The sequence below is a fragment of the Carlito syrichta genome, unplaced genomic scaffold (genome assembly GCF_000164805.1).
Source record: "Carlito syrichta isolate Samal-C Ts95f unplaced genomic scaffold, Tarsius_syrichta-2.0.1 Scaffold113510, whole genome shotgun sequence".
Classification (NCBI taxonomy): domain Eukaryota; kingdom Metazoa; phylum Chordata; class Mammalia; order Primates; family Tarsiidae; genus Carlito; species Carlito syrichta.
The window spans coordinates 72,679-84,938 of NW_007057606.1; the positions used below are offsets into that span (position 1 = coordinate 72,679).

At 43.4% G+C, this 12,260-nt stretch overlaps 1 protein-coding gene across 3 annotated transcripts in view; it reads left to right on the top strand.

Moving 5' to 3' along the window:
- AHCYL2 (adenosylhomocysteinase like 2) overlaps window positions 1-12,260 on the top strand; it is a 60,976-nt gene that overhangs the window by 31,688 nt on the left and 17,028 nt on the right. For all 3 annotated transcript variants that reach the window (XM_021719009.1, XM_021719017.1, XM_008071566.2), the window contains exons 6-11: window positions 2,180-2,274; window positions 5,461-5,567; window positions 6,023-6,139; window positions 6,661-6,724; window positions 7,197-7,285; window positions 11,428-11,498. In XM_021719009.1, the coding sequence (XP_021574684.1) occupies window positions 2,180-2,274; window positions 5,461-5,567; window positions 6,023-6,139; window positions 6,661-6,724; window positions 7,197-7,285; window positions 11,428-11,498 (543 nt within the window). The remainder of the gene's footprint in view (window positions 1-2,179; window positions 2,275-5,460; window positions 5,568-6,022; window positions 6,140-6,660; window positions 6,725-7,196; window positions 7,286-11,427; window positions 11,499-12,260) is intronic.

A 12,260-nucleotide genomic window follows, 5' to 3' on the forward strand; every position in this document is an offset into this window, starting at 1 on the left:
CCCCAACAAAAAAAAAAAAAAGAAAAGCCTTCAGCCATGGTTTTGCGGCCCTGCTGGCCTTCCAGCAAGTGGCCCTGACTTGATGTTGGTGTTTCTGCTTCAGCAGTGAGACTTGACCTGGCCTTTGATCACAACGTCCACTGATACTTGAAGGACAAAAGAAATGGAGAGCTGGTTTCTGCCAGCTATTGCCATTTCTCTCTGGCAGCACAGCACAGAGCTGAGAGCCAGACACTTGCTCCAGAGCACCAGGGAGAGCCCATGAAGTGTGTGTTTTTCTCTTTGGCCAGCATGCTCAGCGTTTCATTTCTTCTTTCATTTATATTCACTCATGTATACAATTGGATTGATGCATATATGAGAGAAAAGTATTTAATATTAATACCTTAATGGGACCACAAATATGAAATGAATACCCAATGAATTGTACAGATGCATTCTTTACTTATTGACCTTCTCTACGAGCTAAGGACAAATGAGACAATGTCTTTGCCCTCAGAATCTTTTTTTTTCCTTTTGAGACAGTCTTTCTCTGTCACCCAGGCTGTAGTGCAGTGACACAATTAAAGCTCACTGCAGCCTTAAACTCCAGGGCTCAAGCAATCCTATCACCTCAGCCTACTGAGTAGCTACACCACCACACCTGGCTAATTTTTAAAATTTTTGTAGAGATGGGATCTCACTATGTTGCCCAGGCTGGTCTTTCTTTCTTTTGAGTCAGAGTCATACTCTGTCTCCCAGGCTAGAGTGCAGTGGCACACTCACGGCTACCACAGCCTCAACTTGTGGACTCAAATGATCCTTCCACCTCAGCCTTCCAAATAGCTGGAATTAAAGGCACGCACTACCATACTTGGCTAACTTTTTTATTTATTGTAGAGATGTCAAGTAGCCCAGGCTGATCTTAAACACCTGGCCCCAAACAGTTCGCCTGCCTTAGCTTCCCAAAGTGCTAGAATTACAGGCATGAGTCACCGTGTCAGGCCCTTGAATCTTATATTGTAGTTGAGAAGATAATACACTTATATAAATAATGATGACACAAGGACATAGATGATAAATGCCACAACAGATCATAAGTTCATATTCAATACACAAACAAGGGGCTTAGAAAAATTCAGATCCCGCCAGGCGCGGTGGCTCAACCTGTAATTCCAGCACTTTGGGAGGCCGAGGCAAGAGGATTACCCGAACCCGTGGGTTCAAGACCAACCTGGGAAACTTGGTGAAACCTCATCTCTACAATAAATCACAAAAAAAAAAACTAGCTGGACATGGTGGTGTGCATCTGTAGTTCCAGCTACTTGGAAGGCTGAGGCAGAAGGATTGCCTAAGCCCAGCTGCTCGAGTCTGCGGTGGCCATGAGCATGCCACTGCACTCCAGCCTGGGCGACAAGTGAGACTCCAACTCAAAAAAAAAAAGAAAGAAAGAAAGAAAAATTCAGATCCATTGTTGCTTAATGCCTCTAATCCCAGCACTTTGGGAAGCCAAGGCCAGAGGATTGCCTGGCAGCATAGTGAGACCTTCTCTCTATAAAAAAATTTTTAAAAATTAACTGATAGAGTGGCACTCCTATAGTTCCACCTGCTCGGAGGCTGAGGAGGAAGGATTGCCCAAGCCCAGCAGCTCGAGTGAGCCATGATTGTGCCACTGTACTCCAGCCTGGGTAACAGAGTGAGACCCCCAACTCAAAAAAAAAAGAATAGTTCAGATTTCTTGAGGGCCACTTCCAGCTGGTTAATCGGGCTTTTTTAGGAACATTACACTTAGCTGTGCTCTGAAATGTAGCAACATTTTGGCGGACAGAAAGTGTGTAAGGGTTTTCCTAATGAATGGGGTAGGGTGACTCCATTGTAGAAGCAAGAAGGATCAGAGTGTGGTTGGGAAAGGGTAGGAATGCCAGTGTGAGGAATAAAGAAGTACTTCCTTCTGGTTTCTTCTTTTTTCTGTTTAGTCATATTTTTAACAACCATCTTGCTTGAACAGAGTGGACTAGCAAGAGCAGAAAGACCACAGCAGTCAAAGGGCTGGCTCACAGGCTTGAAGCAGTGCCAGTCAGTGAAGAAAGTCAGTCCAAGGAACACAGCAGAATGAAGTTGGAAAACCAGGGTCCCCTTGCCAATTTGGGGGTCAGCACTTTTTCTAGCCTCTGAAGATTTCTCTCTGTCTGTTTCTTAGGATTTCCCGTCTTTGCCTGGAAAGGAGAGTCGGAAGATGACTTCTGGTGGTGCATTGATAGATGTGTGAATGTGGAAGGCTGGCAGCCAAACATGGTGGGTCCGACTTTACCAACACAGTTTTGTAGGGGTTGGGGGTGGGGGAGGCTGTGACCTGGGAGAGGATTTCCCAACAAGAAGGGAGAAAATGACTCCAGTTCTAACTGATGATCTGGGCTTCCAGCAGAACCTGATACTTGTGCTTAGGAGTGCCTCAAGAGGACTGATGCGTTTGTCAGAGTGCCTTAATTGTTAGCACTGATGTTGGCAACATTCAGAGTCCTTCATAATATTAACCCTTTGCTGCACTCGGTGGTGTCTCATGGGTTACCTACTCGCACTTGACAGCACTTATTTACAGAGTAACAAAATCACTTCATATTAAATAGTACAGCGTTGGAGTAAATTATTTTATTGTAATGATATTTGGCTTATAATGGAATTTTGGACTTTGAAGAACTTTTTATGACAAAAACATCAAAATTTATGTCTTCAATTTTTCTTATATGTTTCCACGTGTGAAATAGTCACCGACATGCGTTGCAGGTTCGTTGATACATGTTGTACAATAGAAGTTCATTTGATGTCTTCCACCTGGTGTTTTTCTATTCGAGCAGACAATGTAGTTATTTTCTTCCTCCTACATTAATAATGTATCATTTATTTTCCGGTCTGTTGTTCAAAGAAGACATGGAAGGACACATTTGCAATCCCTGAAAACCACTTCTCAACTGATCGATCATATCTCAGTGTCTATTCCATCTCTGTATTTGCTTTTTCATGCAATTTGAATGGAAACTTCGAGGACACATACAGTTTTGAAAAATTTGTGTTGGCATAAGTTTGTCCTATATAGTCACTAGCAACCTCTGAGGGGACATCTGAGTGCAAAGGGTTAAATTGTTGCTCATCATGAACACATGGCTGGTTAAAAAGCAAGGGTAATGAGTTTCTGTCCCCTACTATTGGCTCCCTAACACAACCACCAAAAACCCCAGACAAACAAACAAAAAAGCCACAACTTCAGAGATACTTAGCTTTCTCTCCAGAATACATATACTAAATTTATAGTAAGCCTGAAGAGCTTCCAGGTTTGAATTTCTTCTTTTTATTCATTCCCTACCTTTAAAAAAAGGTGGCCAGGCTAAGTTTTAGCCTTTTAATTTTTGCTCCACTTTTATTTTTGTTTCATTTTTTAAAAGATCAAGTCTTGCAGCCTGATAGCACATTAGATTCGCACATTAGACTAGAGGCAAAAAACCACAGCATATGATATGCACACTCCCGCTTTGTAAGCAGTTTTGCCTGTTATGATGTGAGCAGAAAGATTAAGGATTCAACTGAGCAAAGAGCCCTTTAAGCTCTAGTCCAACCATGGCTTGCTGCTGAAAGCTGCCTAGCAGACTTCGCCTAGTGCAAGGCAGAGAAGCAGCCTCTTTCTGAGTTCTGCAATCCATGTCACATGGCACCCGGTGCTAGGTTAAAGCCTTCATATCCCGAGAGGGTGGGGGGCAGGGTTGACAGTGGCTATGAGGTGAGTCAGCTCATTCCAACAGTTTTAACAGTGACAGCAGGGAGGATGACTGACGGATACTAAACAAGATATGCCAGGGAAGAAAACATTGATTTTATAGGCAGGAACCCAGGGAGGACGTGGGATTGTGCCCAGAGAGCTTTTACAAACTGTGAAGCCAGCATGAACTGCTGGCAAGGTTAATGAAGGAGAAGACAAGGACAAAACAGTTGTTGCCCAGAGAACGGGACACGGGCCCTCTGGCTCCTGTCACGATCGAGTAGTTTGCTTGCTTTCCAACCCCAGGAAGATTTCCTGACGACAAGAATTTTCTGCAGATTTGCATGGTGATGATTAAGGGCTGCGTTTGTTAAATAAATATGAAGGATAGCAACTACCTGCCAGTATCAGATGTCTTTGTTAAAGGGAAAAGTGGGTGAGAATGGTGGGACTTACAACACAGTTTCTGGTTGTTCCATCTCTTTTTTCTCTGATCTTTTCTGAGGCGAGGGAAAACTCCATGAGGATTCCATACATGGAGAATGGGAGAGAGAAACTCAAAAAAGCCCTTTGCTTTCTTGGGGCATGGGTTCTGAGGGTTTCTGCTTATGTGGAGCAAATATAGGAGTTTTAAGGAGAGTCCTACCTTGGATCCCGCTCTCGGGCAAGTCTGATTGGGTTAGAGAAGATAGACCAACAGCAAGAGCAGATGCAAAAGAGAGGTCAGGTGGTAGACACACATACCCTGGGGTTCAGGCTGGCATTGTTGCACTTGTGGAGTTGATCATTGACAGGACTGCAAAATGGGTGCATGCCAGCAGAGGGCAACTCGGTGCTGTGGGGACTTTCCAGAAGGATGGTATGACAATTTGCAAAGTCCTGCCAAGCACTTCTGACAGGCTTGGGAAGGCTGACGTGTCATAGCCCAACGCCTGATAGTGTTCTGAGCTGGCCTTTCTTCAGCCGATTTGTAATTCAAAAGCCCTCCTTTGCTGATGAAGGGGGGCTTTTGAATTATACAGTGTTGTGTTTATCTTGACTCCCAACCTGAAACAGTGATGAGCTGCTCAGAGGCATGCTTGCACACCTACATGCTGCATGGTTTCCTGGGTATTTTTAATTTGGTTTCCACAGAGTGAGGTTCTGCTAGGCAAAACCCTGCAGTGCTGCCTGACATCTTGGGTGGGAGAGTGGCTCTGCTTTGAGAAAAATAAACCATGAATGAAGAAGGTCTTATAAGTCATCATTCTGAGAGGGAGACTAATTATCTGGCCTTTTATTTAAACTAAGCCTTGACAGAACCTATTTAAAGTTCTGAACTTAACTGATAGAAATCTGCTAAATTGGATTTGGTTTAGGCTTTCTGAATATCTATAGTACATTCAAGAACTGGTGGTCTGGACAACCCCTTAAACGGTCAATTCATAAGAATAGCTTCATTGCGTTGCTGTATATTTTGATATAGTAGACGTGTCATGTGGGAAGGTCATTTGGCAGTAAGAATTCTAGTTGACCTTTTATCCCTCATTGTCTTTTATACTTTCAGTATAATAACTATTTGATACATTATTGCATTGGCCAATTTGCTTTGGCTTTACTTTGCATGGCCATATGGGAAAGTTGAAATATCTGTAACGGGTATTTAGAAACTGGGATACAAGACCCAGAGAAGCACTGAAGCCTGGAGCCTTCGGCAGAGTGACTGACAAGATTGGTGCTTACTGTTGCAGATCTTGGATGATGGCGGGGATCTCACTCACTGGATTTATAAAAAGTATCCCAACATGTTCAAGAAAATCAAAGGCATAGTAGAGGAGAGTGTTACTGGAGTTCACAGGTAAGATGTGATGTGGACATGCCTGGCTTCATGTGGCTTGGACACGTAATCTTATAATAACATACCTCTAGGACACATCATGTTGAAAATGAGGTAGCTGGAGCTAAGCCTGCGTGCTTGGTGTTTTCATTACTAATACAGATAGAAAACTGCAATAGTGGGAGTGTGGCAGATGGGGAACAAGTGAGGGCCTCATGTTTTCTAGCCTTAAAGTTTAAGAGGTGGGTCAAAGATTTTCCCCTTGTGACTTTTGAATACGGTCTTTATTGCTAGGCTGTATGCAGGCTCTAGGATGATATTCATTGTTTCTCAAGATCCACCGAATAGTACAAAACCAGTCATGTCTTATGCTTCATGCTTATCTAGTCAACAAGTCTCCGGAATCTGATATGAAACGGATGGTGGATTGTAGTGTCTCATTGTTTTATGTTCCTCTTGGCGCCCTTCGTCCTCAGGCTGTACCAACTGTCCAAAGCTGGGAAGCTGTGTGTTCCAGCCATGAATGTCAATGACTCAGTCACCAAACAGAAATTTGACAACCTCTACTGTTGCCGTGAATCAATTCTCGATGGGTAATGCTTACTATCTTTGAGATGAACTTGAGTTGTTGAGATGAGGTTCTAATGTTTTTGGTTTGGTTGTTTCTGGAAATGATTTGTGTAGCACCTTTGGGTAATGTTTTCATTAAGCCAGAGCTTTGTCACCTCCTAAATTAAAATTACATTATTTTAATTTTCTGCTTTATATCTTTTCTTTCCAAGTATTATATGCTCAAAATATCATATAATAAATATATATAACTTTTATGTTTAAAAGTTACTAGGTAATCTACCTCCTCTTCTGTACTATTCACAAGAAAAGGAGAAAAAAGAATAAAACTCTCACTTAGAGAATTGGTTGGATGGCAAGGAATGAGAAAATGTGTATCTTATTCAAACTTTCTTTTTGGTTATTCGTTTCTCTAGGGAAAAAGCCAGTCTTTCTTTCACAGCAAAAAACAAGCCAAAAAATCCCATGAAAACCAAGAAACCCAGTCTAACCTCAGGGGAGAAACAAGGGAAGCCTCATCTGACTCAATGTTTGTTTCCCCTAGACTTAAAAGAACAACAGACATGATGTTTGGTGGAAAGCAGGTGGTGGTCTGTGGCTATGGAGAGGTAAGGCTTAATCTTCCATTCACTAGAGGTTTATGCATTTTGCTGGAATGTCCTGGAATTTTTCACTTGTATGGACATGAGAGTACACCCATTCCCACTGTAGATGTGAGAAAGGACATTAGCGGTCCCTGCAGTTAAAAGACGATCTTTCTTTTCCCTTTTCATTTTTGCCATTTTTCCTTACGTTGATGTTCTGACTTGTTCCAGCACCACCGTCTGTAATGTTCTTTTAGCTTGTTTTGATTATAAATCGTGAGTGTGGGTGTTCTTATACACACGAATGTGATGAGTGGGAGCCAGGGGCTTGTTGATGGACTGCATTCGTGTATTTGTTTTTCTTGTTTCTCCCCAAGCATGAATCTATTAGTGAAATTCCTCTTGGGGCGGAAAGATGGGGGTACACTTTACCAGAAGCTTTGAGTAACTGTTTTCTCATTGGCTGTCTTAATACATGTGTTCTCTTCCTCTTCAGGTGGGGAAAGGGTGCTGTGCTGCCCTAAAAGCCATGGGCTCCATTGTGTACGTAACTGAGATTGACCCCATATGCGCCCTGCAGGCCTGGTAAGCATGTAAAGGGAGATGTGCTTCTTCTTGTGCTCTGTCCTCCAATGTGTGATCAATGAGCTGCCTCCTAGGAATGGCCTGTGTGGCCACGTTTTATCTTAGAGGGACCTAGATCCTCAGAGAGGCCGCCACTGACTCTAAACTCAGTCTTTCAAAGGTCAAGGAGCTGTCCTTGAGAACAGCAGCTATCAGAGGGCTAAAATTTAGAATTCCCGTGGAAATAGTGACAGGATGCTTTGAGCCAAAGAAAAAGTAGTCCCTTATCCTCTCCATATGTAATACCTGCCCCTTGAAAGCAGTGATCAAAAAAGAAAGACTGGGCTCGGTGGCTCAGTCTGTAATCCCAGCACTCTAGGAGGCGAGTGGACTGCCTGAGCCCATGGGTTCGAGACAACTTGGTGAGAGCTCATCTCTACAATAAATCAAAAATTAGCCAGGCATGGTAACACGCACCTGTAGTTTCGGCTAAATCAAAAATTAGCCAGGCATGGTAACACGCACCTGTAGTTTCGGCTACTTGGAAGGCTGAAGCAGAAGGATCACATGAGTCCAGCAGATCGATGCTGGGGTGGCTGTGAGTGTGCCACTGCACTCCAGCCTGGGCAATGGAATGAGACTAGGAAGGGAGGGAGGGAAGAAGGGAGGGAGGGAGGGAGGGAGGGAGGGCAGGCCAGCACCTTCTGAGGTGAGGCATGAAAAAGTGCCCTTCTATGATATTTCTTCCCAAAATGCATAACCTGAAGTGGAGTGAGTATGCTCATTCTTAGTGAAGGGTAGATGAAAATTATCTGTACTATTCTTGTAATTCTTTTTTTTTCCTTTTTTCTTTTTTTTTTAAAGAGACGAGGTCTCTTTATGTTATCCAGGCTGGTCTCGAATTCCTAGCCTCACATGATCCTCACACCTCCGCCTCCCAAAGTGCTGAGCCACCACACCTGGCCTTATAATTCTTAAGTTTGAAACGATTCTAAAATTAAAAGTTAAAAAGAGACAGACATGGTGACATATGCCTGTTGTCCCAGCTACTCAGGAGGCTGAAGCAGGAAGATCACTGGAGCTCAGGAGTTCAAGGCTGCAGTGAGCTACGGTTGTACCACTGCACTCCAGATTGGGTGATAGAGTAAGACTCTGTCTCTTAAAAAAAGGCTAAGAAAGAATCATTCCTTTCCCGTCCATAAATACATAATTATATAAAGTACAGGGCTGCAGGGCTGCTGATAACTAGTAGATGCTCCCTAAATGGTAGCTGTTATTTACACTGACTCTTGCCATCCTCAGCAGGGTGGGAAATACCACTGTACCTGAAAACTGCCAGAGTCGGAGTGTAGCCTAGACACCACTCCCCCACCCCTGTCCTTCCCACTCACCCTCCAGAGGAAGGTCCCTGGAATAGAATGAAGCGTGGTGTCAAGTTTATACCATAACCATCTCCCTCATCCTGCCACTCCTCACCCATCAAACCCTAATCCACAGATTCCCCCTGACAACTTGCTGGCTTCCTCCGAGTCAGAACTCTAGGAGAGCCTTGTAGTACTCCCAGGTTTTGTTATAGAAACCTGAACATGCTGTAATACTGATTATGATGCTGTTCAAATTCGCCAAACAGACGTAAACTGGTCACTTACTAGTATTAGGTGCTGTGCCGTGTGCTGAGGATGAATAAAATGAATAGATGAATGAAATAAGGTTCTGCTTTGGGAAGCATATGCACAGATAACCACTGTGCCATAGGAGCTCAGAGGAAAAATGTCTACCTGAAGAACTAGGGGCAGGGTAGAAAGAGCTGTCAGTAGAGTTAAGTCCTAAGACTTGTGCATTTTATTGTTTGGAAATATATCCCAGGAGCAGGGGACATGTGCACAGTCTTCGAGGAAGGAGATTGCATAGCATATTTAAGAAACTGGAAATACTTGAACGTAGCTGGCAGATAGGACACATTCAGGGACTTGGGGGAGTGGTAATATCTAAGGTGCAGGAGTCATAGGAATCATATGTCAACATAATCACTTGTCAGTGTAAGGATTTGGGTCTTATCCTGGGAACAGGCAGTCTCACTGAAGCATTTTAAGCGAGGAAGTGACATGATCCAAATTGCTTTAGGGAAATCACTGTGGAATGATTTAGAGAGATGTAAACCTAGGGGCAGTAGGCTTGGGCTGGGGTTACTGTAGGAATCTAAGCAAGATATAGTAAGACCCGAACTTAGCAAGGCCGGCATGTATGGAGAGGAGGGGACAGATTCAAGAGACTCTTTGAGAATTACTGGAGAAGAATCTGCCAGATGGGTGGCAACTTCAGTTAGGACGTTCTTGTTTATGTGGGTCATATAATTTTATAAACGGTGCTGCTATTGATCAAGGTAGAAAATACAGAAGAAGAAATAGGTGGGGCTGGGACATAAACACAGTGAGTTCGAGAGCCTTCTGGGACATTCATGAGGAGCTATCCAGAGGATAATATGATCCTTGACTATAAAGCTTCGGAGAGATCTAAGCTAAAGATACAAATATGAAAATCAGCCATTTGTAAGTAGTCATTTGCGACAGAGGGAAGGGTATGGATGAGTATTAAAAGAATTACCAAATATAATCCCACACTTTGGGAGGCCAAGGTGAGAGGATTGCCTGAGTCCATGGGTTTGAGAACAGCCTGGGAAACTTGGCGAGACCTCATCTCTACAATAAATCAAAAAATTAGCTAGGCATAGAGGCGCATGCCTGTAGTTCCACCTACTTGGAAGTCTGAGGCGGAAGGATGGCCTGAGCCCAGCGGGTCGACGCTGTGGTGGCTGTGAATGTGCCACCGCATCATTCCAGCCTGGGTGACGGAGTGAGACTCCCAACTCAAAAAAAGAATTAGTGAAAAGAGTAAAGGCAGAATCCTGCGGAGTACCAGTTTCTAAAAATTACCCAAGGTTGAGAAGAGGTATCAGAAAAGGAGGAGGAAAACCAGAAGAGAAGTGTTGTGGAGTCCAGGAAGTATGGGTCTTCAAGGAGGCAAATAATATTTAATGTAGGGAAAGAAATCAAGTGATATAAGTCTAAGAAGCCAGGCATGATGGCATGTACCTGTAGTCCTAGCTACTCGAGAGGCTGAGGCAAGAGGATTGCTTGAGATCAGGAATTCGAGGCTGTAGGGCACTGTGATCATGCCTGTGGGTAACAACTGCACTCCAGCCTGGGCAACATAGTGAGATCCTGTCTCTTTAAAAAAAAATAAAGAGTCAAGAACCTAAGAAATATTTTAGCTTTTAGCATTCAGAAGATCAATGATAATCTTGAGAAGAGCACTTACATTCATATATATATGGCATGGGAATAAGATAAACACAGTGAGTTTGAGAGCCTTCTAGGGCAGACATATATATGTGATTTTTTTTTTTTTTTTTTTGAGTTGGAGTCTCACTCTGTCGCCCAGACTGGAGTGCAGTGGCCGCTTACGGCCACCGCAACCTCGACCTGCTGGGCTCAGGCAATCCTTCCGCCTCAGCCTTCCAAGTAGCCGGAATTACAGGCGGAATTACAGCCTTCCAAGTAGCTGGAATTACAGCTACCACACCTGGCTAATTTTTTATTTATTGTAGAGATGAGGTCTTGCTGCCCAGGCAGGTCTCGAACCCGCGGGCTCAGGCAATCCACTCACCTCAGCCTCCCAAAGGCGCAGGATTACAGGCTGAGCCACCGAGACCAGCTGTAATTTTTTTTTAATGAGATGAGGTCTCACTGTGCTGCCCAGACTGGTCTTGAACTCCTGGGCTTAAATGATCCTCTGGCCTCAGCTTTCCAAAATGCTGGGATTACAAGCGTGAGCCACTGCTCCTGACCCAGGAGCACTTTCTATGGGGTAGTTGATTCAGTGGCTAAGTGGCACTTTCTAGAATTTCTAGAAACTTGGTCAGGGAATCTCTTGGTACCCCTTGCTCCCTATTTATTATAAGGAAGAAATAAGTTCCAGTGATGCAAAGGAACCTTTTATTTCTGTCTTGAATGAACTAAGGAAATGCTTTGGATTTTTCATTACTAAGAGTAGTTCAGCTCTCTCAAGAGTTGACAGGAACTTGATAACAGCTTTTGAAGTTCTGTGGCAAAAGCTTCCCCAGCTGCCTGTTTAGGTTAATTAGTCATGCTTTATTTCAACAGTATGGATGGATTTCGACTGGTGAAATTAAATGAGGTCATCCGACAAGTGGACATTGTGATTACCTGTACAGGTATGATTCTGACATAGTCAATGGGGTGGTACTTGGGAACACTTTCATGGAGCAAGTGACAGATGATTGGAAATATTCTGAAAAACCAAACTAAAAGCTGAGAGCGATAATAATCCACAAAACCATCAGTCTTTCACATTCTTCCTACCTCTCTAGACCTCTGACCAAAGGTGTACCATTAGGTCATCCCTATGGGAAAGTTTCTCTTGCCCTTTATAATTGTTATGTTTCAGCTACCTAGGGAAGCTATTCACTTACAGTTTTATTTGGAAAGTCAGCTCTTAAGTTTGTACACTTGATTTTTTTGTTTTACCTCTAAAAGTGATGTGTATTTCTCTCTAGTTCCTGTAATTAAGGCAAAGGTAAAGCATAATTCTTCATAGAGAAAGTGGGAGAGGTTATTGTGTTAGTTTCCACAGAGGCAGATTCTGAGTTTTAGAGAGGAATATGCAAGAAAGCTAGTTTCCTTAGGCTCAGATACTTATTTTATTTTTTATGGTAGAAACATAAACTATAAGAACCCTGGTTTTCTTTTATAATTCTATTTTAGAGGGGAAAATTAGAATTTTTTTTTTTTTTTTTTGAGTTGGAGTCTCACTCTGTCGCCCAGACTGGAGTGCAGTGGCTGCTCCCAGCCACCGCAGCCTCGACCTGCTGGGCTCCGGCGATCCTTCCACCTCAGCCTTCCAAGTAGCCGGAATTACAGGCATGCGCTACCACGCCCAGCTGATTTTTTGATTTATTGTAGAGATGAGGTCTCGC